This window comes from Tachyglossus aculeatus, chromosome 1 (assembly GCF_015852505.1).
Source record: "Tachyglossus aculeatus isolate mTacAcu1 chromosome 1, mTacAcu1.pri, whole genome shotgun sequence".
NCBI lineage: Eukaryota > Metazoa > Chordata > Mammalia > Monotremata > Tachyglossidae > Tachyglossus > Tachyglossus aculeatus.
In genome coordinates this window covers 25,038,617-25,065,564 of record NC_052066.1, presented here as the reverse complement: position 1 = coordinate 25,065,564, position 26,948 = coordinate 25,038,617, and the positions used below count along the sequence as shown (strand labels likewise).

General features: G+C 47.1%; 1 protein-coding gene across 1 annotated transcript in view; it reads left to right on the top strand.

Annotated features, from left to right (window-relative positions):
* PCCB (propionyl-CoA carboxylase subunit beta) overlaps positions 1-25,451 on the top strand; it is an 84,445-nt gene extending 58,994 nt beyond the window's left edge. Inside the window, exons 8-16 of the mRNA XM_038744489.1 lie at positions 3,362-3,470; positions 6,507-6,627; positions 13,279-13,360; positions 14,768-14,891; positions 17,716-17,823; positions 18,328-18,428; positions 20,626-20,724; positions 20,951-21,050; positions 25,286-25,451. Coding sequence (XP_038600417.1) covers positions 3,362-3,470; positions 6,507-6,627; positions 13,279-13,360; positions 14,768-14,891; positions 17,716-17,823; positions 18,328-18,428; positions 20,626-20,724; positions 20,951-21,050; positions 25,286-25,407 — 966 coding nt within the window. The 3' untranslated portion in view covers positions 25,408-25,451. The remainder of the gene's footprint in view (positions 1-3,361; positions 3,471-6,506; positions 6,628-13,278; positions 13,361-14,767; positions 14,892-17,715; positions 17,824-18,327; positions 18,429-20,625; positions 20,725-20,950; positions 21,051-25,285) is intronic.
* Positions 25,452-26,948: the final 1,497 nt, after the last annotated feature.

Sequence of the window (26,948 nt, the reverse complement as noted above, 5' to 3'; positions counted from 1 at the left end):
TACGATTGATTGATTGATTGATTGAAGGCCCATCTCCTCCAAGAAGCCTTCCCTGACTAAGGCCCCATTTCCTCTTCTCCCTCTCCCTCCTGCATCACCGTGACTTGCTCCCTTCAATCAGTCGTATTTATTGGGCGCTTACTGTGTGCAGAGCACTGTACTAAGCGCTTGGGAAGTACAAGTTCCCCTCCCAGGCCCACAGCCCATATGTCCAGATCTGGCATTTATTGATCTATATTAATGTCTGTCTCCCCCTCTAGACTGTAAGCTTGTTATGGGTGAGGGAATGTGCCCGTTGATCATTATATTGTAATCAATCAATCAATCGATCGTATTTATTGAGCGCTTACGGTGTGCAGAGCACTGTACTAAGCGCTTGGGAAGTACAAGTTGGCAACACATAGAGACAGTCCCTACCCAACAGTGGGCTCACAGTCTAAGAGGGGGAGACAGAGAACAAAACCAAACATACTAACAAACTCTCCCAAGTGCTTAGTGTGGTGCTCTGCACGCAGTAAGCGCCCAATAAATACGATTGAATGAATGAATGAATGAACTTGTCTGTTGTGTGACCTTGGGCAAGTTGCTTCACTTCTCTGGGCCTCAGTTCCCTCATCTGTGAAATAGGATTAAGACTGTGAGCCGTGTATCATCATCATCAATCGTATTTATTGAGCGCTTACTATGTGCAGAGCACTGTACTAAGCGCTTGGGAAGTACAAATTGGCAACATATAGAGACAGTCCCTACCCAACAGTGGGCTCACAGTCTAAAAGGGGGAGACAGAGAACAAAACCAAACATACTAACAAAATAAAATAAATAGAATAGATATGTACAAGTAAAATAAATAAATAGGGTAATAAATATGTATAAACATATATACATATATACAGGTGCTGTGGGGAAGGGAAGGAGGTAAGGCGGGGGGGTGGAGAGGGGGACGAGGGGGACATCCTTCACTTCTGAAAACTGAATTAGCTGCCATTTCTAAATTAAACTTTTAGGTCAAAGCGATAGCCCTGTGTGTCAAACTAAAGATTTCAGCAAAAGGCTAAAATGTCTATAAGCTAACAAAACTCTTTAAAAAAAAAATCACAGCTTAAAAAGAATTCTTAGCTTCAGAAGGAAAACTACCTAGAAGTCACAGCAATCATTTCCTCCACGGAGACCTCTAAGGTCCTAGTGAAAAGAGGACAGGGAGTGCATCCAACTGAGCTCACCTCCTCCAGGAGGCCTTCCCCTTAGGGACTGTCTCTATATCATCATCAATCGTATTTATTGAGCGCTTACTGTGTGCAGAGCACTGTACTAAGCGCTTGGGAAGTACAAATCGGCAACATATAGAGACAGTCCCTATATATGTTGCCAGCTTGTACTTCCCAAGCGCTTAGTACAGTGCTCTGCACACAGCGCTCAATAAATACGATTGATTGATTGATTGTAACCTCCCCAGCGCTTAGTGCTTTGCACATAGTAAGCGCTTAATAAATGCCATTATTATTATTATTATTATTATTATTATTATTATTATTATTATTATTATTATCCTCTGCTCCTCTTCCCCTCCCCATCGCCCCGACTCCCTCCCTCCGCCCTCCCCCCCCCCACAGCACTTGTGTATATTTGTACAGATTTAGTACTCTATTTTATCAATGATGTGGTTATATCTATAAAATTCTGTTTATTTTGATAGTCTTGACACCTGTCTACTTGTTTTGTTTTGCTGTCCGTCTTCCCCCTTCTAGACGGTGAGCCTGTTGTTGGGTAGGGACCGTCTTTATGTGTTGCCAACTTGGATTTCCCAAGCGCTTAGTACAGTGCTCTGCACACAGTAAGCGCTCAATAAATATGATTGAATGAATAAATACGATTGAATGAATGAATGAAGTGATCTGCACACAGTAAGCGCTCAATAAATACGATTGAATGAATGAATGAATAAATAAATACGATTGAATGAATGAATGAATGAAGTGCTCTGCGCACAGTAAGCACTCAATAAATACGATTGAATGAATAAATAAATACGATTGAATGAATGAATGAAGTGCTCTGCACACAGTAAGCGCTCAATAAATACGGTTGAATGAAGGAATGAATGAATAAATACGATTGAATGAATGGATAAATGAAGTTCTCTGCACACAGTAAGCGCTCAATGAATACGATTGAATGAATGAATGAATGAATAAATAAATACGATTGAATGAATGAATGAAGTGCTCTGCACACAGTAAGCTCTCAATAAATACGATTGAATGAATGAATGAATACGATTGAATGAATTAATGAAGTGCTCTGCACACAGTAAGCGCTCAATAAATACGATTGAATGAATGAATGAATACGATTGAATGAATGAATGAAGTGCTCTGCACACGGTAAGCGCTCAATAAATACGATTGAATGAATGAATAAATAAATACGATTGAATGATTGAATGAATGAAGTGCTCTGCACACAGTAAGCACTCAATAAATACGATTGAATGAATGAATGAATACGATTGAATGAATGAATGAAGTGCTCTGCACATGGTAAGCGCTCAATAAATACGATTGAATGAATGAATAAATAAATACGATTGAATGATTGAATGAATGAAGTGCTCTGCACACAGTAAGCACTCAATAAATACGATTGAATGAATGAATGAAGTGCTCTGCACACAGTAAGTGCTCAATAAATACGATTGAATGAATGAATGAATACAATTGATTGAATGAATGAATGAATGAAGTGCTCTGCACACAGTAAGCGCTCAATAAATATGATTGAATGAATGAATGAATGAATGAATAAATATGATTGAATGAATGAATAAATGAAGTGCTCTGCACACAGTAAGCGCTCAATAAATACGATTGAATGAATGAATAAATAAATATGATTGAACGAATGAATGAAGTGCTCTGCACACAGTAAGCGCTCAATAAATACGATTGAATGAATTAACCTGATTAACTTGTATCTACCCCAGTGCTTTGGGCAGCGCCTTGTACATAGTAAGCATTTAACAGATACCATTAAAATATATATATGTATTATATATATACATATATATATTTCATTTGGCCATCTCTGATTTCAGGATACCTCCTACCTCTTCATCACCGGGCCTGACGTAGTGAAGTCCGTAAATAAATACGATTGAGTGAATGAATGAATGAATGAATGAAGTGCTCTGCACACAGTAAGCGCTCAATAAATACGATTGAATGAATTAACCTGATTAACTTGTATCTACCCCAGTGCTTTGGGCAGCGCCTTGTACATAGTAAGCACTTAAGAGATGCCATTAAAAAAAAATATATGTATATATATATGTATATATTTCATTTGGCCATCTCCGATTTCAGGATACCTCCTACCTCTTCATCACCGGGCCTGACGTAGTGAAGTCCGTTACCAACGAAGACGTCACCCAGGAGGAACTTGGGGGAGCAAAGACCCACACCACGATGTCAGGTGACCCTGCTCGCTTCAAATCAATCAGCCAGTGGCATTTATTCATTCATTCATTCATTCAATCGTATTTATTGAGCGCTTACTGTGTGCAGAGCACTGTACTAAGCACTTGGGAAGTACAAGTTGGCAACATATAGAGACGGTCCCTACCCAACAGCGGGCTCACGGTCTAGAAGGGGGAGACAGACGACAAAAACAAAACATATTAACAAAGTAAAATAAATAGAATAAATATATACAAATAAAATAGAGTAATACATATGTACAAACATATATACATGTATACGGGGGGTGTATATATATATATATATATATATACAGAGCTATATAAATATATCTCACCATATATATTTATGGTGAGAAGCCGCGTGGCTCAGTGGAAAGAGCACGGGCTTGGGAGTCCGAGGATAGGGGTTCTAATCCCGGCTCAGCCACTCGTCTGCTGGGTGACCTTGGGCAAGCCACTTAACCTCTCTGTGCCTCAGGTCCCTCATCTGCAAAATGGGGATTAAGACCGTGAGCCCCACGTGGGACAACCTGATTAGCTTGTATCTACTCCAGTTCTTAGGACAGTGCTTGGCACATAGTAAGCGCTTAACAAACACCATATATCTTTTTTATTGAGCACGTACTACGTGCGGAGCATTCATTCATTCACTCAATCGTATTTATTGAGCGCTCACTGTGTGCAGAGCACTGTACTAAGCACTTGGGAAGTACAAGTTGGCAACATATAGAGATGGTCCCTACCCAGCAGCGGGCTCACAGTCTAGAAGGGGGAGACAGAGAACAAAACAAAACGTATTAACAAAGTAAAATAAATAGAATAAATATGTACAAATAAAATAGAGTAATAAATATGCACAAACATATATACATGTATACAGGGGTGTGTATATATATATATCTCACCATATATATTTATATATCTCTGTATATATATATATACATATATATATACACACAGAGATATATAAATATATCTCACCGTATATATTTATGGTGAGAAGCAGCGTGGCTCAGTGGAAAGAGCACGGGCTTGGGAGTCCGAGGATAGGGGTTCTAATCCCGGCTCCGCCACTCGTCTGCTGGGTCACCTTGGGCAAGCCACTTAACCTCTCTGTGCCTCAGGACCCTCATCTGCAAAATGGGGATTAATAATAATAATAATTGGCATTTGTTAAGCACTTACTATGTGCCAAGCACTGTTCTAAGCACCGGGGAGGATACAAGGTGATCAGGTTGTCCCATGGGGGGCTCTCAGTCTTCACCCCCATTTTACAGATGAGGGAACTGAGGCCCAGAGAAGTGAAGTGAGTTGGGACAACCTGATTAGCTTGTATCTACTCCAGTGCTTAGGACAGTGCTTGGCACATAGTAAGCGCTTAACAAACACCATATATCTTTTTTTATTGAGCGCGTACTGCGTGCAGAGCACTGTACTAAGCGCTTGGAACGGTACAGTGCAGCAGCGTTGGTAGACACGTCCCATGTTCTCAAGGAGTGAAGAATCCACTTCCAGATCTCTTTCTACCTGGGAAGCTCTCCATCAGTCTGGGGGTTCGCAGTCCCAATCAATCAATCAATCAATCAATCAATCAGTTAATGGTATCTACTGAGTGCTGACTGTGTGCAGTCCACAGTACTAAGCGCCTGGGAGAGTAAAATACAACAGGGTGGGTAGACACGTTCCCTGCCCACAAGGAGCTTACAGTCCTTGTAAGTCATCATCATCATCATCATCATCAATCGTATTTATTGAGCGCCTACTGTGTGCAGAGCACTGGACTAAGCGCTTGGGAAGTACAAGTTGGCAACATATAGAGACAGTCCCTACCCAACAGTGGGCTTACAGTCCCTTGTACAGTCCCTTGTACAGTCCCCACAGCACCTGTATATATATATATATATATATGTTTGTATGTATTTATTACTCTATTTTATTTGTACAGATTTATTCTATTCATTTTATTTTGTTAATATGTTCTGTTTCGTTCTCTGTCTCCCCCTTCTAGACTGTGAGCCCGCTGTTGGGGAGGGACCATCTCTAGATGTTGCCAACTTGTACTTCCCAAGCGCTTAGTCCAGTGCTCTGCACACAGTAAGCGTGGCTCAGTGGGAAGAGCCCGGGCTTTGGAGTCCGAGGTCATGGGTTCGAATCCCGACTCGGCCACATGTCCGCTGTGTGACCTCGAGTGAGTCACTTCACTTCTCTGGGCCTCAGTTCCCTCATCTGGAAAATGGGGATGAAGACTGTGAGCCCCACGTGGGACAACCTGATCACCTTGTATCATTCATTCAATTCATTCAATCGTATTTATTGAGCGCTTACTGTGTGCAGAGCACTGTACTAAGCGCTTGGGAAGTCCAAGTTGGCAACGTAGAGAGACGGTCCCTACCCAACAACGGGCTCACAGTCTAGAAGGGGGAAAGTGCTTTGTTAAGCGCTTACTATGTGCCAAGCACTGTTCTAAGTACTGGGGAGGATATCAGGTTGTCCCACGGGGGGCTCCCAGTTTTAATCCCCACTTGACAGACGAGGGAACCGAGGCCCAGAGAAGCGAAGTGACTAGCCCAAAGTCACAGATTTGATAATTGGCAGAGCCGGGATTCGAACCCATGATCTCTAACTCCCAAGCGCGGGCTCTTTCCACTAAGCCTGGATATAGATGTATATATGCTTGTACATATTTACTACTCTATTTATTTTACTTGTACATATTTATTCTATTGATTTTATTTTCTTAATATGTTTTGTTGTCTGTCCCCCCCTTCTAGACTTGTATCCCCACCAGCGCTTAGAACAGTGCTGTGCGCATAGTAAGCGCTTAACAAATGCCATTATTATTATTATAGTAAGGGCTCAATAAATGTGGTTGAATGAATGAATGAATGAATCTACAGCAGGTGCTCCTGTAGGATAGGAGTCTCCCCAAGCCCCCACTGCTGTCTCCCCGCCTCCCGCACCGGGGAAGTAAGGCCCACAAGGTGTTGCTGGATCCTCCCTCTCTCTCTACCCTGCGCTTGCCTTTCCAGGTGTGGCCCACCGCGCTTTTGAGAACGACATCGACGCCTTATTCAACGTCCGTGAGTTCTTCAACTACCTCCCCCTGAGCAACGAGGATCCGGCCCCGGTCCGGGAATGCCACGACCCATGGTGAGGGACCCTCGGGCCTCGGGGTGACCCTACTCACCCTGTCCTCATGTGGAGCAGGACGGGTTTTATCAATCAATCAATCAATCAATCAATCGTATTTATTGAGCGCTTATTGTGGGCAGAGCACTGTACTAAGTGTTTCACTCTCCCTCTCTCTCCCTCTTTCTTCCCCCACTTTGCCTCACTCTCCTCCCCCCCCAACACCATCCCTGCACCCCCATGTTAGAAAAAGAGGCCTGATGGGGTTTCAGGGTACCATGGGACCCCTTCACTTCTCCGCGCCTCAGTTTCCTTCATCTGCAGAATGGGCATTCGATACCTGTTCTCCCTCCTACGTGAACCCCATGCGGGAAAGGGACTGTATCCGGCCTGATTAACGGGAATCCACCACGGTGCTTAGCACAGTCCTTGACGCAGAAGGGCTTAATTAGAGAAGCGGCGTGGCTCAGTGGAAAGAGCCCGGGCTTGGGAGCCAGAGGTCACGGGTTCAAATCCCGGCTCCGCCAATTGTCAGCTGGGTGACTTGGGGCAAGGCACGTCACTTTTCTGCGCCTCAGTTCCCTCATCTGTAAAGTGGGAATTAAGACCGCAAGCCCCATGGGGGGCAACCTGATCACCTTGTGTCCTCCCCAGCGCTGAAAACAGTGCTTTGCATGTAGTAAGCGCTTAACAAATGCCATTATTATTATTATTATTATTATTATTATTATTAACTAATACCATTTAAATAAAAAAGGATCACTCACCCACTCTTCCGCCAAACCTTCAAAATTCCCACTAAGCCCCAGCCCAACCCGCACGGCCAGACAACCCACGTGAACCTGAGAATCTCACTTTCCCCAGTCGCCCCACTCTATAACTTGAGAAGCGGCGTGGCCTAGTGGAAACAATAATAATAATAATAATAATAATTATTATTATTATTATTATTATTATTATTATTATGGCATTTGTTAAGCGCTTACTATGTGCCAAAGCACTGTTGGGCCTGGGAATCAGAGGACAAGTGGTCTAATCTGGACTCTGCCACTTGTCTGCTGTGTGACCTTGGGTAAGTCACTTAACTCCTCTGTTCCTCAGTTACCTCATCTGTAAACCGGGGGTTAAGACCGTGAGCCCCACGCGGGATAGGAACTGTGCCCAACCTGATTGGCTCGTATCCACCCCAGCACTCAGTACAGTGCCTGGTACATAGTAAGAGCCTAACAAATACCAAAATTATTATTGTTATTACCTATCTGTAATTTATATTCATGCCTGTCTCCCCTTCTAGACTGTAAGGTTGTTGTGGGCAGGGAACTTATCTACCAACTACGTTCTGTTCTTCCAAGGGCTTAGTCCAGTGCTCTGCACACAGTAGGCGCTCAGTAAATACCATTGATTGATGGAGGGAGGTCCCGTGGGCGAGGTGGCTAGAGCTTTGAAGGACAGGCCAATGTTGGATGCCCCCCAGATGGTCCAGGAACCTTTTGGCCGCCTTTGCCCACGACACAGATAATAATAATAATGATAATAATAATAATAATAATAATAATAATAATGGTATTTAAGTCCTCACTGTGTGCTAGGCACTGTACTAAGCACTGGAGTGGATACAAGCAAATCAGGGTGGACAGTGGGGCTCACAGTCTCAGGACTGTGACTCAGAAAGGAGGAAAAGGAAGGAAACCCCTTCCTTCCTCTCCCCCTCGTCCTCCTCTCCATCCCCCCCATCTTACCTTCTTCCCTTCCCCACAGCACCTGTATATCTGTATATATGTTTGTACAGATTTATTACTCTATTTATTTATTTTACTTGTACATATCTATTCTATTTATTTTATTTTGTTAATATGCTTGGTTTTGTTCTCTGTCTCCCCCTTTTAGACTGTGAGCCCACTGTTGGGTAGGGACCGTCTCTTTATGTTGCCAACTTGTACTTCCCAAGCGCTTAGTACAGTGCTCTGCACACAGTAAGCGCTCAATAAATACGATTGATGATGATGATGAATCCCCATTTTCCGGATGAGGTCACTGAGGCCCAGAGAAGTGAAGAGACTTGCCTAAGGTGACAGAGCAGACAAGTGAAGTGGCGTGGCTCAGTGGAAAGAGCCCGGGCTTGGGAGTCAGAGGTCGTGGGTTCGAATCCCGGCTCCAACACTTGTCAGCTGACAAGTGACTTTGGGCAAGTCACTTCACTTCTCTGGGCCTCAGTGACCTCATCTGGAAAATGGGGATTAAAACTGCGAGCCCCATGTGGGACAGGAACCTTGTCCAAGCTGATTTGCTTGTATCCAACCCAGTGCTTAGTAGTGCCTGGCACACAGTAAGCACTTAATAAATGCCATATTATTATTATTATTATTATTATTATTATTATTATTATTATTATTATTATTATTATTATTATTATTATTATTATTATTACCATTATTAAGGAGCTTACAGTCTAGAGGATAGGCACCTAAGGGCTGTAGAGGTAGGTGAGTGTCAAGAGAAGCATCATGGTATAGTAGATAGAGCCTGGGCCTAGAGTCATATTGTCATGGGTTCTAATCCTGGCTCCACTCCTTGTCTGCTGTGTGGCCTTAAGCAAGTCACTTCACTTCTCTGTGCCTCAGTGACCTCATCTGTAAAATGGGGGTTGAGATTGTGAGCCCCACGGGGGACAGGGACTGGTTCCAAGAGAAGCAGCGTGGCTCGGTAGAAAGAGCTCGGGCTTGGGAGTCAGAGGTCGTGGGTTCTAATCCCGGCTCCTCCACTTATCAGCTGTGTGACTTTGGGCAAGTCAGGTAACTTCTCTGAGCCTCAGTGGCCTCATCTGTAAAATGGGGATGAAGACTGTGAGCCCCACATGGGACAACCTGATCCCCTTGTATCCCCCCCAGCACTTAGAACAGTGCTTTGCACATAGTAAGTGCTTAATACCATTATTATTATTTGCTTGTATCCACCCCAGCGCTTAGTACAGTGCTTGGCACATAGTAGCGTGGCTCAGTGGAAAGAGCCCGGGCTTTGGAGTCAGAGGTCATGGGTTCAAATTCCGGCTCCGCCACTTGTCAGTTGCGTGACTTTGGGCAAGTCACTTAATCAATCAATCATATTTATTGAGCGCTTACTGTGTGCAGAGCACTGTACTAAGCGCTTGGGAAGTCCAAGTTGGCAACATCTAGAGACGGTCCCTACCTAACAGCGAGCTCACAGTCTAGAAGGGGGAGACAGAGAACAAAACCAAACATATTAACAAAATCAAATAAATAGAATAGATATGTACAAGTAAAATAAATAAATAGAGTAATAAATACATACAAACATATATACATATCAATCAATCAATCATACTTATTGAGCGGTTACTGTGTGCAGAGCACTGTACTAAGCGCTTGGGAAGTCCAAGTTGGCAACATCTAGAGACAGTCCCTACACAACAGCGGGCTCACAGTCTAGAAGGGGGAGACAGAGAACAAAACAAAACATATTAACAAAATCAAATAAATAGAATAGATATATGTACAAGTAAAATAAATAAATAGAGTAATAAATACATGCAAACATATATACATATCAATCAATCAATCAATCGTATTGAGCGCTTACTGTGTGCAGAGCACTGGACTAAGCGCTTGGGAAGTCCAAGTTGGCAACATATAGAAATGGTCCCTACCCAACAGCGGGCTCACAGTCTAGAAGGGGGAGACAGACAACAAAACCAAACATATTAACAAAATCAAGTAAATAGAATAGATATGTACAAGTAAAATAAATAAATAAATAGAGTAATACGTACAAGCATATATACATATATACAGGTGCTGTGGGGAAGGGAAGGAGGTAAGGCAGAACTTCCCTGTGCCTCAGTTCCCTCATCTGGAAAATGGGAATGAAGACTGTGAGCCCCACGTGAGACAACCTGCTCACCTTGTATCCCCCCCAGTGCTTAGACCAGTGCTTTGCACATAGTAAGCGCTTAACAAATGCCATCATTATTGTTATTTTTATAGTAAGCACATACCACAATTATTATTATTATTAACGGGTACCGACCAGTGGGCACAGAGCCCAGCTGCGGCCCCGCCATGGCTCCTGACCCGGTGACCCCAGCCGCGCCGAATTATTATTATTATTATTATTATTATTATTATTATTATTATTATTAGTATTAGTATTAGTATTAGTATTATTAATAATAATAATAATAGTACTTAATGGGTACCGACCAGTGGGCACAGAGCCCAGCTGCAGCCCCGCCACGGCTCCTGACCCGGTGACCCCAGCCGCACTGAATTATTATTATTATTATTATCATTATTGTTATTGTTATTATTATTATTATTATTATTATTGTTATTGTTATTATTATTATTATTATTATTATTATTATTAAGAGTACTTAATGGGTACCGACGAGTGGGCACAGAGCCCAGCTGCGGCCCCCTGCTGCGGCTCCTGACCCAGTGACCCCAGCCACGCCGAATTATTATTATCATTATTATTATTATTATTATTATTATTATTATTATTATTATTATTATTATTAAGAGTACTTAATGAGTACCAACCAGTGGGCACAGAGCCCAGCTGCGGCCCCGCCACGGCTCCTGACCCGGTGACCCCAGCCGCGCCGAATTATTATTATTATTATTATTATTATTATTATTATTATTATTATTATTTCGATTATTATTATTAATAGTACTTAATGAGTACCGACCAGTGGGCATAGAGCCCAGCTGCGGCCCCCCGCCATGGCTCCTGGCCCGGTGACCCCAGCCACACCGAATTATTATTATTATGATTATTTTGATTATTATTATTAAGAGTACTTAATGGGTACCGACCAGTGGGCACAGAGCCCAGCTGCGGCCCCGCCACGGCTTCTGACCCGGTGACCCCAGCCACGCCGAATTATTATTATTGTTATTATTATTATTATTATTATTATTATTATTAAGAGTACTTAATGGGTACTGACCAGTGGGCACAGAGCCCAGCTGCGGCCCTCCGCCACTGCTCCTAGCCCGGTGACCCCAGCTGCACCGAATTATTATTATTATTATTATTATTATTATTATTATTATTATTAAGAGTACTTAATGGGTACCGACCAGTGGGCACAGAGCCCAGCTGCAGCCCCCCACCACGGCTCCTGACCCGGTGACCCCAGCTGCGCCGAATTATTATTATTATTATTATTATTTCAATTATTATTATTAATAGTACTTAATGAGTACCGACCAGTGGGCATAGAGCCCAGCTGCGGCCCCCCGCCATGGCTCCTGGCCCGGTGACCCCAGCCGCACCGAATTATTATTATTATGATTATTTTGATTATTATTATTAAGAGTACTTAATGGGTACCGACAAGTGGGCACAGAGCCCAGCTGCGGCCCCGCCACGGCTTCTGACCTGGTGACTCCAGCCACGCCGAATTATTATTATTATTATTGTTATTATTATTATTATTATTATTAAGAGTACTTAATGGGTACTGACCAGTGGGCACAGAGCCCAGCTGCGGCCCTCCGCCACTGCTCCTAGCCCGGTGACCCCAGCCGCACCGAATTATTATTATTATTATTATTATTATTATTATTATTATTATTAAGAGTACTTAATGGGTACCGACCAGTGGGCACAGAGCCCAGCTGCGGCCCCCCACCACGGCTCCTGACCCGGTGACCCCAGCTGTGCCGAATTATTATTATTATTATTAAGAGTACTTAATGGGTACCGACCAGTGGGCACAGAGCCCAGCTGTGGCCCCGCCACGGCTCCTGACCCGGTGACCCCAGCCGCGCCGAATTATTATTATTATTATTAGTAGTAGTAGTAGTAGTAGTAGTAGTATTAGTACTTAATGAGTACCGACCAGTGGGCACAGAGCCCAGCTGTGGCCCCCCGCCACGGCTCCTGACCCAGTGACCCCAGCCGTGCTGAATTGTTATTATCATTATTATTATTATTATTAATGGTACTTAATGGGTACCGACCAGTGGGCACAGAGCCCGGCTGCGGCCCCCCCATGGCGCCTGACCCGGTGACCCCAGCTGCACCGAATTATGATTATTATGATTATTTTGATTATTATTATTAAGAGTACTTAATGGGTACTGACCAGTGGGCACAGAGCCCACCTGCGGCCCCCCGCCACGGCTCCTGGCCCAGTGACCCCAGCCGCACCGAATTATTATTATTATTATTATTATTAAGAGTACTTAATGGGTACCGACCAGTGGGCACAGAGCCCAGCTGCGGCCCCGCCACGGTTCCTGACCCGGTGACCCCAGCCACGCCAAATTATTATTATTATTATTATTAAGAGTACTTAACGGGTACCAACCAGTGGGTACAGAGCCCAGCTGCGGCCCCGCCACAGCTCCTGACCCGGTGACCCCAGCAGCGCCAAATGATTATTATTATTATTATTAAGAGTACTTAATGGGTACTGACCAGTGGGCACAGAGCCCAGCTGCGGCCCCACCATGGCTCCTGACCCGGTGACCCCAGCCGTGCTGAATTATTATTATCATTATTATGATTATTATTATTAAGAGTACTTAATGGGTACCGCCAGTGGGCACAGAGCCCAGCTGCGGCCCCCCGCCCCGGCTCCCGGCCCGGTGACCCCAGCCGGCCAGTGACTTTGCCTTCTCCCGTCGCGTTTGTCCCAAGTGACCGCCCGGTCCCCGAGCTGGATACGATCGTCCCGTTGGAGTCCACCAAGGCCTACGACATGGTGGACATCGTACACTCAGTAAGTAGGCCGGGTGGGGCAGAGGTTCCGAAGCCGGACCGGTGGTCTTGGACCCAGAGGGCTTCTGGGCGGAGGAGGAGGAGGAGGAGGAGGAGGAGCAACATGGCCTAGTGGCGAGAGCGCGGCCTTGGGAGTCAGAAGGTCACGGGTTCTAATCCCAGCTCTGCCACTTGTCCGCCGGGTGACCCGGGCCAAGTCACTTCCCTTCCCTGTGCCTCAGTCCCCTCATCTGCAAAACGGGGATTAAGACTGTGAGCCCCACGTGGGACAGGGACCGTGTATTTTGTTAGTATGTTTGGTTTTGTCTACCCCTTTTAGACTGTGAGCCCACTGTTGGGTAGGGACCGTCTCTATATGTTGCCAACTTGTACTTCCCAAGCGCTTAGTACAGTGCTCCGCACACAGTAAGCGCCCAATAAATGCGATTGATTGATTGAACGAGTGAACCAGAGAGAGCCGACCGTTCCCGCCTCCGGAAAAACGTGTCTGTTGGGATTCTCTGCCTGGAGACGAGGCTTTCTGGATCCGGCCCGGGCCCGGAGGACGGATTAGCCGGGTGTTAGGACGAAGGAATCCCGTTTTCCCTCTCGGGCCTGGCGGAAAAAAGGCCCCTCATGGGCAGACCCCGGGTGGGAAAGCAGATTCCCGCTGGCCACCCCGCCTGAGGGATCTTCGCCCGGCTTCCCTGCCGGGGAATCTCCGGCCATGCCTGCTGAAACTTTTCCCCGGATCAATCAATCAATCAATCAATCAATCGTATTTATTGAGCGCTTACTATGTGCAGAGCACTGTACTAAGCGCTTGGGAAGTCCAAATTGGCAACACATAGAGACGGTCCCTACCCAACAGTGGGCTCACAGTCTAAAAGGGGGAGACAGAGAAGAAAACCAAACATACCAACAAAATAAAATAGGATAGAAATGTACAAGTAAAATAAATAAATAAATAAATAGAGTAATAAATATGTACAACCATATATACAGGTGAGATATGAGATGTCAACCACAGCACAGCCTCCAAGGAAGCAACAGTTCCCCGTGCTGGTCACTCATTCAGCAGTTCAATCATTCAGCCGTATTTATCGAGCACTTACTGCGTGCGGAGCGCTCCGGGGAGGACGCTATAGCAATAAACAGTCACATTCCCTGAGAGCGTCTCACGGCGCCCGTGGCCGGGTCCCTTGGGCTTCCATCATCGTCATCAGTCGTATTTATTGAGCGCTTACTGTGTGCAGAGCGCTTGGGAAGTACAAATTCCAGAAGGATGAGGGATGGCGCTTGCCCCCTGCACCCTCCCGCCCAGCCTCCTCGGGCCCCGAAGGCTGCAGAAAAAGACTCCCAACTGAGCGTCGAGCGTCCCGTCCCCTGCCCGCTCTCAGGCGAGAACCCCCCACCCTCCGACCCGCAGATTGTGGACGAGCGAGAGTTCTTCGAGATCATGCCTGGGTACGCCAAGAACCTCGTCGTCGGCTTCGCCAGGATGAACGGGAAGACGGTCGGCGTGGTGGGCAATCAGCCCAAGGTGGCATCAGGTACGGGGGCGGTGCTTTCATGGAGTTGGGGGGCCCCGAGGGCCGCTTCCCTGCGAGAAAGGGATAAAACTCGCTCATCCCCGGCCTGGCAGAGGAGCTACCCGGGCATGGTAAGTCGGTAGTGCAAGGGATTGCGCTTGGGGCTCAGTGGAATGGCTATAGAGAATCAATCAATCGTATTTATTGAGCACTTTCTGTGCACAGAGCACTGTACTAAGCGCTTGGGAAGTCCAAGTTGGCAACATAGAGAGACGGTCCCTACCCAACAGCGGGCTCACAGTCTAAAAGAGAAAGAGCCCGGGCTTGGGAGTCCGAGGTCATGGGTTCGAATTCCGACTCCGCCACTTGATAGCTCTGTGACTTTGGGCAGGTCCCTTCTCTGCGCCTCAGTCGCCTCATCTGGAAAATGGGGATGAAGATTGTGAGCCCCCCGTGGGACAACCTGATCCCCCCCCCCCAGCACTTACAGCAGTGCTTTGCACATAGTAAGCGCTTAACAAATACCATTATTATTATCATTACTGCTCAGCCAGGCTGGGGTGGGCGCGGGGAGGTGGTCAATAAATAGCCACCCTCATTCGTTCATTCATTTAATGGTGTTTGTCGAGCGCTTACTGTGTGCAGAGCACTGTACTAGGCACTTGGAAAGTTCAATTCGGCCAAGATGGGTCCCTTTTCCAGGGCCTGAGGGTGTGCAAGTTGACCCTGCGGACAGGACTTTGCCAAGAACTCAATAAATACGATTGATTGATTGATTGATTGACTGTGCGTGCAGGGAGGTTTAACCCAGCTAGAGAATTAAGGGCCCTGGGTCTTCTCGGTCCCACAGTCAAGTCAGACAGAACCAGTTCCCTGCACAGAGGTCCAGGTCCCGTTTCCAGAACCAATCAATCAATCAATCGTATTTATTGAGCGCTTACTGTGTGCAGAGCACTGTACTAAGCGCTTGGGAAATCCAAGTTGGCAACATACAGAGACGGTCCCTATCCAACAGCGGGCTCACAGTCTAGAAGCGGCGTGGCTCAGTGGAAAGAGCCCAGGCTTTGGAGTCAGGGGTCTTCGGTTCGAATCCCAGCTCTGCCAGTTGTCAGCTGTGTGACTTTGGGCAAGTCACTTCACTTCTCTGGGCCTCAGTGACCTCATCTGTAAAATGGGGATTAAGACTGTGAGCCCCCTGAGGGACAGCCTGATCTCCTTGTAACCTCCCCTAGCGCTTAGAACAGTGCTTTGCACATAGTAAGCGCTTAATAAATGTCATTATTATTAGAAGGGGGAGACAGAGAACAAAACCAAACATAGTAACAAAATAAAATAAATAGAATAGATAGGTACAAGTAAAATAAATAAATAAATATCAAACGCTTACTCGATAGGGCCAGCGGGGAGACCGTCACTCGGGGGGGCGGCCTGGGAAGGGGGAGGCATTGGGAGGCCGCCTTCCCGGTGACCGTTATGGAGCTGAGGGAGGGAACCTCAATATTTTGGTGGGGGGCGGCCCCCCATCTGCTGCACAAGCACCTAGTAGTTGCTTAACAACCCGTGGCCTCTGACTCCAAATCCCGTGCTCTTTCCACTGAGCCACGCTGCTTCTCTGTATCTCCCCCAGTGCTTGGCACACAATAAGTGCTTAACAAATACCACTATCATTATTATTATATTTGAAGAGAGTTAGGAGTATCTGAAACATGACCGCACTATGGAACCACCTAGTTAGAAACTTGGATCTGCCTTCTGATAAGTGTATCACATATGCGAGTACGTGGAATATATTTAAACTAGTTAGTGTTTCCTCGTCTCCCCCTCGTCCCCCTCTCCATCCCCACCGTCTTACCTCCTTCCCTTCCCCACAGCACCTGTATATATGTATGTACATATTTATTACTCTATTTATTTTACTTGTACGTATCTATTCTATTTATTTCATTTTGTTAATATGTTTGGTTTTGTTCTCTGTCTCCCCCTTCTAGACTGTGAGCCCACTGTTGGGTAGGGACCGTCTCTATACGTTGCCAACTTGTACTTCCCAAGCGCTTAGTACAGTGCTCTGCACACGGTAAGCGCTCAGTAAATACAATGGATTGATTGATTAACAAATACCATAAAAAAGAGGGAGGGTGAAGAGGAGAAATGAGGGCCTGAAAGGCCTCTTAGAGGATGTGTGACGTGTACAGGGCTTCGAAGGTGGTGGTCTGTTGGGATACGTTCTCCCTCACCATACTTACTATTCTATTTCTTTTACTTTGTTAATTTGTTTTGTTGTCTGTCTCCCCCTTCTAGACTGTGAGCCCGCTGTTGGGTAGGGACCATCTATATGTTGCCGACTTGTACTTCCCAAGCGCTTAGTGCAGTGCTCTGTACACAGTAAGCGCTCAATAAATACGATTGAATGAATGAATGAAGGGCTGCAGGAGGCAACTTCGACCTCGGCGGGGGTCCAGTCAGCTCGCCACAGCTACAGCGGAGCTTATTTCTAGTCCGCGGGAGAAGGGAGCAAGACACCAGAAGGGCTAGGGGCCGGGGGGGGATCTCAGATCTCAGTGCTCTGCACACAGTAAGCGCTCAATAAATACGATTGAGTCTCAGACCTCCTTCGAGTCCCCTGCTCTGGATGCTGATTTGCGGGGAGGCTCCTCAGCCGCATCTGTGGGCTGGGAATGAGGCGGCAGGACGAGGGAGGAGGGTTTTCAGTTCCACCTGTGGTCAGGGAAAGTAGAGGGGTGGGCTCACACTTGTGGGCAACATGAGCACAGGGAAGGAGGGCCGGAAGAAAGGAATTCAGGCGGGCAGCATCCCCGCTCCTCCCGGGTTTTTTTCTCCGCCTCAGGGTGCCTGGATATCAATTCCTCCGTGAAAGGAGCCCGCTTCGTCCGCTTCTGCGATGCCTTCAACATCCCTCTCATCACCTTTGTGGACGTGCCTGGCTTTCTTCCCGGTAGGGGCCGTGGGATAGGGGTAGGGGGTGTCTGCGGAGGAAGGGAAGGGAAGGAATAGGAAGGGGGAGGAAGAGAGGGGCAGGACGGGAAGGCGACGGAGGGGGGATCTTTATGTCCGGCCTTGGTGTCGTCTGGGCCTTCGTTGCAGCCGCTGCTCCTCGGAACCAGGCTTAGCTGCTCCTTTGGAGGGAGGCCGTGGCGGGGCCACCCCCACAACCTACTGCCGGGCCCTCTCCAACCTTTGTGAACATTGGAGATTCTGATGCTTTTCATTAAAATTGTTATTCCCCACAGCTACACACTGTCCTTTATAGAAAAGTCTTTCTCCAAAGTGGTTTCTGAAGTCCCAGAAAGACCCAGTTGCTTCTCCTCTCGGTAGCCCCTGTCAATTCTGTCGTCTCCCCCAGCGCTGGCTCTGGAGGCGGGTCCCGGGGGAGGGCGTGGAGGTGAATCCGGGTGGGAAAAGGGGTTGGTTTGATTGGCGCTTGCGGTGTCCACGGCAGGGACGGCCCAGGAGTACGGGGGCATCATCCGCCACGGGGCCAAGCTCCTCTACGCCTTTGCCGAAGCCACCGTGCCCAAGATCACGGTCATCACCAGAAAGGTAAGGAGGGGCCGCCACGCGCCCTCTGCTCTGCGCCCCCCGTCTCCTCCCCAACCCACCCAAGACTGCCGGGGAACAGGGTCCCCAGGGGTAGAGAGGCAGAAGGGGCGGCGGAAGGCGGGAGGGCAGGCCCGGTTGGGGAGGAGAAATGGGGAAGGCGCCGCTGGCTGCAGGCCATCATCATCATCAATCGTATTTATTGAGCGCTTACTGTGTGCAGAGCACTGTACTAAGAGCCTGGGAAGTACAAATTGGCAACATATAGAGACAGTCCCTACCCAACAGTGGGCTCACAGTCTAAAAGGGGCCCACCACGGACCCCAGTCCGGCCCTGTGCCACTTCAAGGGGTTGACTGTCGCTATGCAGGGTGGGGGGGGGGACTGCCCGCCACTCCCCCCCACCATTCCCTCTTGTTTCCACCCCTGCACAGGTGTTTTGGCCTCGGTATGATCAGCCCCTTAATAATAATAATAATAATTGTGGTATTTGTTGAGCACCTACTATGTGTCAAGCACTGGTCCAAGCACTGGGGTAGAAACAACCTAATCAGGTTGGACACAGTCCACGTCCCACATGGGGCTCACGATCTTAATCCCCCTTCTACAGATGAGGTAACCGAGGCCCAGAGAAGAATAATAATAATGGCATTTGTTAAGCACTTACTAAGTGCAAAGCACTGTTCTAAGCGCTGGAGGGGGATACAAGGTGATCAGGTTGTCCCACGTGGGGCTCTCAGTCTTCATCCCCATTTTACAGATGAGGTAACTGAGGCGCAAAGAAGTGAAGTGACTTGCCCAAGGTCACACAGCTGACAATTGGTGGAGCCGGGATTTGAACCCAATCGTATCAATCGGATTTCTTGAGCGCTTACTGTGTGCAGAGCACTGTACTAAGCGCTTGGGAAGGGCAAGTTGGCGACATAAAGAGACGGTCCTTACCCAACAGCGGGCTCACAGTCTAGTCCCAGCCTCTTCCCCCTGGGGGCTAAGGCATCCACATCAACTCTTTGGCCCCCTGACCACACAAACATGCCCGCCTATTAGGGCTTGGGGGCGTCCAGGTGGCAGGGCAGTGCGTGGGTGGCCAGCACAGCACCAGGCTGGAGAGGAATCAAGTTTGCGAATGGCGGGTTCGGTCTCAGTCTAAATGGGAGGCCAGGGAACGCCAGGTGGCTGCCTTGGGGTCAATCAATCAATCGTATTTATTGAGCGCTTACTGTGTGCAGAGCACTGTACTAAGCGCTTGGGACGCACAAGTTGGCAACATATAGAGACGGTCCGTACCCAACAGCGGGCTGACAGTCTAGAAGGGGGAGACAGAGAACAAAACAGAACGTATTAACAAAATAAAATTAATAGAATAAATATGTACAAGTAAAATAAATAAATAGAGTAATAAATCTGTACAAACATATATACAGGTGCTGTGGGGAGGGGAAGGAGGTAAGGTGGGGGGGAGGGGGAGGAGGGGGAGAGGAATTGTATTGTACTCTCCCAAGCGCTTAGTTCAGTGCTCTGCACACAGTAAGCGCTCCTCAAAAATCTCCAGTGGCTACCAATCAGTCTGCACATCAGGCAGAAACTCCTCCCCCTGGGCTTCCAGGCTGTCCATCCCCTCGCCCCCTCCTACCTCACCTCCCTTCTGTCCTTCTCCAGCCCAGCCCGTACCCTCCGCTCCTATGCCGCTAACCTCCTCACCGTACCTCGTTCTCGCCTGTCCCGCCATCGACCCCCAGCCCACGTCATCCCCCGGGCCCGGAATGCCCTCCCTCTGCCCATCCGCCAAGCTAGCTCTCTTCCTCCCTTCAAGGCCCTGCTGAGAGCTCACCTCCTCCAGGAGGCCTTCCCAGACTGAGCCCTTTCCTTCCTCTCCCCCTCGTCCCCCTCTCCATCCCCCCATCTCACCTCCTTCCCTTCCCCACAGCACCTGTATATATGTATATATGTCTGTACATATTTATTACTCTATTAATTTTACTTGTACATATCTATTCTATTTATTTTATTTTGTTAGTATGTTTGGTTTTGTTCTCTGTCTCCCCCTTTTAGACTGTGAGCCCACTGCTGGGTAGGGACTGTCTCTATATGTTACCAACTTGTACTTCCCAAGCGCTTAGTCCAGTGCTCTGCACACACTAAGCGCTCAATCAATACGATTGATGATGATGATGATTAAATACAATTGAATAAATTCCAGGCTTACGGAGGGGCCTACGACGTGATGAGCTCCAAACACCTGCGGGGAGATGTCAACTATGCCTGGCCCACCGCCGAGATCGCCGTCATGGGGGCGAAGGTGCCACAGCCCCTTGCCCCGTCCCCACCCGCAGCTGGCACCCGGCCCCGTCAGGCCCGGGGAGGGGGGACGGAGGGAGGGTCTGCTCCCACACCCTCCTGCTGCTGCCCACCATCCGGCTTGCTGCCCTGGTGACCTTTAACCTCCATCCTCGCCCTTGATGGATGCGTGGGTGGGTGGGTGGGCAGGCCCCCGCCTCCCTTCAGGTCTTACCCGGATTTTGCAGGGCGCCGTGGAGATCATCTTCAAAGGAGCCCAGGATGTAGCCCAGGCCCAGGCGGAGTACATTGACAAATTCGCCAACCCTTTCCCTGCCGCAGTGAGAGGTGACGTTCGTCCGCCCTGCCCTGCTCCCCCCCGCAGACCACCGGGAGACGAGGGTCGGGGGCCCAGCCCGTCCCAGTGGGAGCGAGAGGCGGGGAACCTGTCAGTCAATCCACAGTGTTTAGTGAAGGGCTCCTGCGGGTATTAAGCTCAGTTCTAAGGAAGGAATATGCCAGTTATATCGTTATATCATACTCGCCCAAGCGCTCAGTATAGTACAGTAGGCGTTCAATAAATACGGTTGACTGACTGACTGAAGACTGACTCCTCTCCCCCTCGTCCCCCTCTCCTCTCCCCCTCGTCCCCCTCTCCATCCCCCCATCTTACCTCCTTCCCTTCCCCACAGCGCCTATATATATGTTTGTACATATTTATTACTCTATTTATTTATTTATTTTCTTGTACATATCTATTCTATTTCTTTTATTTTGTTAGTATGTTTGGTTTTGTTCTCTGTCTCCCCCTTTTAGACCAATTTGTACTTCCCAAGCGCTTAGTACAGTGCTCTGCACATAGTAAGTGCTCAATAAATACGATTGATGATGATGATGATGTGAGCTCACTGTTGGGTAGGGACTGTCTCTATATGTTGCCAATTTGTACTTCCCAAGCGCTTAGTACAGTGCTCTGCACATAGTAAGTGCTCAATAAATACGATTGATGATGACGATGATGATGATGATGATGATGATGATGAAGAGAAGGGCCTTAGGCGGCACAATGAGACCAGCTGGGCCCTTGGTCTGCTGAAAGAGGCTAGTGAATGGGGGTGGGGGGACTTCCTTCCTCTCCCCCTCGTCCCCCTCTCCATCCCCCCCCATCTTACCTCCTTCCCTTCCCCACAGCACCTGTATATATGTATATATGTCTGTACATATTTATTACTCTATTTTACTTGTACATATCTATTCTATTTATTTTATTTTGTTAGTATGTTTGGTTTTGTTCTCTGTCTCCCCCTTTTAGACTGTGAGCCCACTGTTGGGTGGGGACTGTCTCTATATGTTGCCAACTTGGACTTCCCAAGCGCTAAGTACAGTGCTGTGCACACAGTAAGCGCTCAATAAATACGATTGATTGATTGATAAGAACTGTGGTGTTTGTTCATTCATTCATTCATTCATTCAATTGTATTTATTGAGCGCTTACTGTGTGCAAAGCACTGGACTAAGCGCTTGGGAAGTCCAAGTTGGCAACATATAGAGACGGTCCCTGCCCAACAGTGGGCTCACAGTCTAGAAGGGGGAGACAGAGAACAAAACAAAACATATTAACAAAATAAACTAAGTAGAATAAATATGTACAAGTAAAATAAATCAAGAAATAGAGTAATAAATACGTACAAACATATATACAGGTGCTGTGGGGAAGGGAAGGAGGTAAGGTGGGGGGATGGAGAGTGGGAGGAGGGGGAGAGGAAGGAGGGGGCTCAGTGTGGGAAGGCCTCCCGGAGGAGGTGAGCTCTCAGTAGGGCCTTGAAGGGAGGAAGAGAGCTAGCTTGGCCGATGGGCAGAGGGAGGGCATTCCAGGCCCGGGGGAGGACGTGGGCCGGGGGTCGATGGCGGGACAGGTGAGAACGAGGCAGAGGAGCGGAGGGTGCGGGCTGGGCTGGAGAAGGAGAGAAGGGAGGTGACGTAGGAGGGGGCGAGATGATGGACAGCCTTGAAGCCCAGGGTGAGGAGTTTCTGCCTGATGCGTAGGTTGATTGGTAGCCACTGGAGATTTTTGAGGAGGGGAGTGATATGACCAGAATGTTTCTGGACAAAGACAATCTGGGCAGCGGCATGAAGTATGGATTGAAGTGGGGAGAGACAGGACGATGGGAGATCAGAGAGGAGGCTGATACAGTAAGCCCTGTTAAGCCCTAACTGCCTGCCAAGCACTGTACTAAGCGCTGGGGTAGATACAAGATCATCAGGTCCTTCTAGACTGTGAGCCCACTGTTGAGTAGGGACCGTCTCTCTATGTTGCCAACTTGTACTTCCCAAGCGCTTAGTAGAGTGCTCTGCACACAGTAAGCACTCAATAAATACGATTGAATGAATGAATCAGGTCAGACACAGTCCCTGTCCCGCAAGGGGCTCCCTGTCTATGAACACCCTCTCTCCTCAAAGCCGATGATGACTCTCCCTGACTTCGAGGACTTATTGAAGGCCCTCTCCTCCAGGAGGCCCTCCCTGATTAAGCCCTCCAACCTTTCCTCTTCTCCCACACCCTTCTGAGTCACCCTGACTTTCTCTCTCTCCCTCTTCATCCCCCCTTCCCAGCCCCACAGCACTTATGTCCGTATCCTTAATTCACCGATTTACATTAATGCCTGTCTCCCCCACCCTCTAGCCTGTAGGCTCTTTGTGAGCAGGGAATGTGTGTCTGTTTATTGTTGTGTGGTCTTCTCCCAAGCACTTAGTACAGTGCTCTGCACACAGTAAGTGCTCAGTAAATAACCATCGAATGAGTGAAAAGGAACGACAAGTATCAGGTCAGTCAGTATTCATTCAATTCATTCAGTCGTATTTATTGAGCACTTACTGTGTGCAGTGCACTGTACTAAGCGCTTGGGAAGTACAAGTCAGCAACTTATAGAGACGGTCCCGACCCAACAATGGGCTCGCAGTCTAGAAGCAGCGTGTCTCAGTGGAAAGAGCCCGGGCTTTGGAGTCAGGGGTCATGGGTTCAAATCCCAACTCTGCCAATTATTAGCTGTGTGACTTTGGGCAAGTCACTTCACTTCTCTGTGCCTCAGTTACCTCATCTGAAAAATGGGGATTAAGACTGTGAGCCCCCCGTGGGACAACCTGATCACCTTGTAACCTTCCCAGCGCTTAAGATAGTGCTTTGCACATAGTAAGCGCTTAATAAATGCCATTATTATTATTATTATTATTATTAGAAGGGGGAGACACAACAAAACAAAACATCTAGACAGGTGTCAAAATCGTCAGAACAAATAGAATTAAAGCTCTAAGCACATCATTAACAAAATAAATAGAATGGTAAATATGTACAAGTAAAATAAATAGAGTAATAAATCTGTACAAATATATACAAGTGCTGTGGGGAGGGGAAGGAGGTAGGAAGGGGGGAGATGGGGAGGAGGAGAGGAAAAAGGGGAGGACGGGAGGTGAAAGGGAAATGCAATTTTCCTTCAGTTATGCATTTCACCTCAGTGCAGTCAATCAATCGTATTTATTGAGCGCTTACAGTGTGCAGACCACTGTACTAAGCTCTTGGGAAGAGATGCAGCATGGCTCATTGGAAAGAGCCCGGGCTTTGGAGTCAGAGGTCATGGGTTCGAATGCCGCTCCGCCACATGTCCGCTGTGTGACCTTGGGCAAGTCACTTCACTTCTCTGAGCCTCAGTTCCCTCATCTGTAAAATGGGAATTAAGACTGTGAGCCCCACGGGGGACAACTTGATCACCTTGTATCCCCCCCAGCGCTTAGAACAGTGCTCTGCACATAGTAAGCGCTTAACAAATGCCATTATTATTATTGGGAAGTACAAGTTGGCAACATATAGAGACAGTCCCTACCCAACAGTGGGCTCACAGTCTAAAAGGGGGAGATGGAGAACAAAACCAAACATACTAACATATATATATATATATATATATATATATATACACACACACACACACACACACACATATATATATATACACACACACATATATATACACATATATGTGTATATATATATATACACACATATACGTATATATGTATATATATACGTATATGTGTGTATATATATATACACATATGTGTGTGTGTATATATATATATACACACATATATGTGTATATATACACACACACATATACGTATATATATATGTATATATATATATACGTATATGTGTGTGTATATATATACACATATATGTGTGTGTGTGTATATATATGTATATATACGTATATGTGTGTGTATATATATATACATATGTGTGTGTGTGTGTGTGTATATATATATACACATATATATGTATATATATACACACATATACGTATATATATGTATATATATACGTATATGTGTGTATATATATACACATATATGTGTGTGTGTGTATATATATATATATATATATACACACACACACACATATATATATATATATATATATATATATATATATATATATATATATATATACAGGGAGCGATGGGTGTCAGCGCTGCTGCAAGGGTCATTTTTAGGCCAAAACTATTTACCGTCCCTTCTGGGTGACTTCACAGGATTCGTTGATGACATCATCCAGCCGGCTTCCACGCGCCTCCGCATCTGCCGGGACCTGGACGTGCTGGCCAGCAAAAAGCAATCCAGCCCTTGGAAGAAGCACGCCAATATTCCTCTCTGAGCCAAGTTTGGAACGGGGCTGTGGTGGCGGGCTCGGAGGTGGGGGGGGCGGTGAGAAGTCCCTCCATCACTCCCCCCCCAACACTCTTTGTAACCTAAAATCGTAATTAGCTGGGAATGGCCTGTGGTGGTGGGAGGGAGGCTACTTTCTTTCTTAAATTTAATAAAACTGGAGTCAAAATGTTTGTGTCAAAGGCTGTCAGACTTGACCCCAAGGCCTCCTGGGCCCGGCTTACCAAAGCGCCACGACAGATGTGAGGAAGGCTCGTCGCCCGGGACTGAAACGTCGGAAACGGGGTGTCGCCGATCGTGAGTCTGAGGTTACGTGCCCCGAAGCCTGAGGGCACTGTGAGCTACTCAGTTAGACGTGTGTTTCCTGGGGGAAGGAGAGGATGCCTAATTTCCTAGAGGCCTTCTATCCAAGATGCCAAGTGGAATCTCGCCATAATAATGATAATAATAATGGCATTTGTTACGTGCTTACTAGGTGCCAAGCACTGGGATAGATACAAGGTGATCAGGTTGTCCCTTGTGGGGCTCACAGTCTTAATCCCCATTTTGCAGATGAGGGAACTGAGGCCCAGAGAAATGAAGTGACTAGCCCAAGGTCACACAGCTGACAAGCACCAGAGCCGGGATTAGAACCCGTGTCCTCTGACTCCCAAGCCTGTGCTCTTTCCTCTCAGCCACCCTGTCAATCCATCATCATCATCACTCGTATTTATTGAGCGCTCACTATGTGCAGAGCACTGTACTAAGCGCTCGGGAAGTACAAATTGGCAACATATAGAGACAGTCCCTACCCAACAGTGGGCTCACAGTCTAAAAGTCACAGTCACAGCACTTACAGTGTGCAGAGCACTGTACTAAGCAGTTGGGAGAGAGCAGTACAGTACTATAAAGGCACATTCCCTACCCACCATGAGCTTACCTTATGGGCCAATTGAGTGAACCCAGCCCAAATCTCTCCTTGCTGGGGAGTTGGTATTTGTTAAGCACTTACTATGTGCAAAGCACTGTTCTAAGCGCTGGGGTAGGTACAAGGTAATCAGGTTGTCCCACGTGGGGCTCACAGTCTTCATCCCCATTTTACAGATGAGGGAACTGAGGCCCAGGGAAGTGAAGTGACTTGCCCAAAGTCACACAGCTGACAAGTGGCGGAGCTGGGATTTGAACCCACGACCTCTGACTCCAAAGCCCGAGTCTGTGCCAGAGGATGATATGCACTTTTTTTTTTTGTATGGTCGTGCTAAGCACTTACTAAGTGTCAAACACTCTTCTGAGCTCCCAGGGTAGATAATAATAATTATTATTAATAATAATTAATATTAATAATAATAATTATTATTAAGCAGAGTAAATGCTTAATACCATCATTATTATTATTATTATCTACCCTGGCAGCTCAGAAGATGGTATTAAGCATTTACTCTGTGCCAAGCGCTGTTCTAAGTACTGGGCTAGATACAGGGTACTTGGGTTGTCCCACATGGGGCTCACAGTCTTAATCCCTATTTTCCAGATGAGGTCACTGAGGCACCG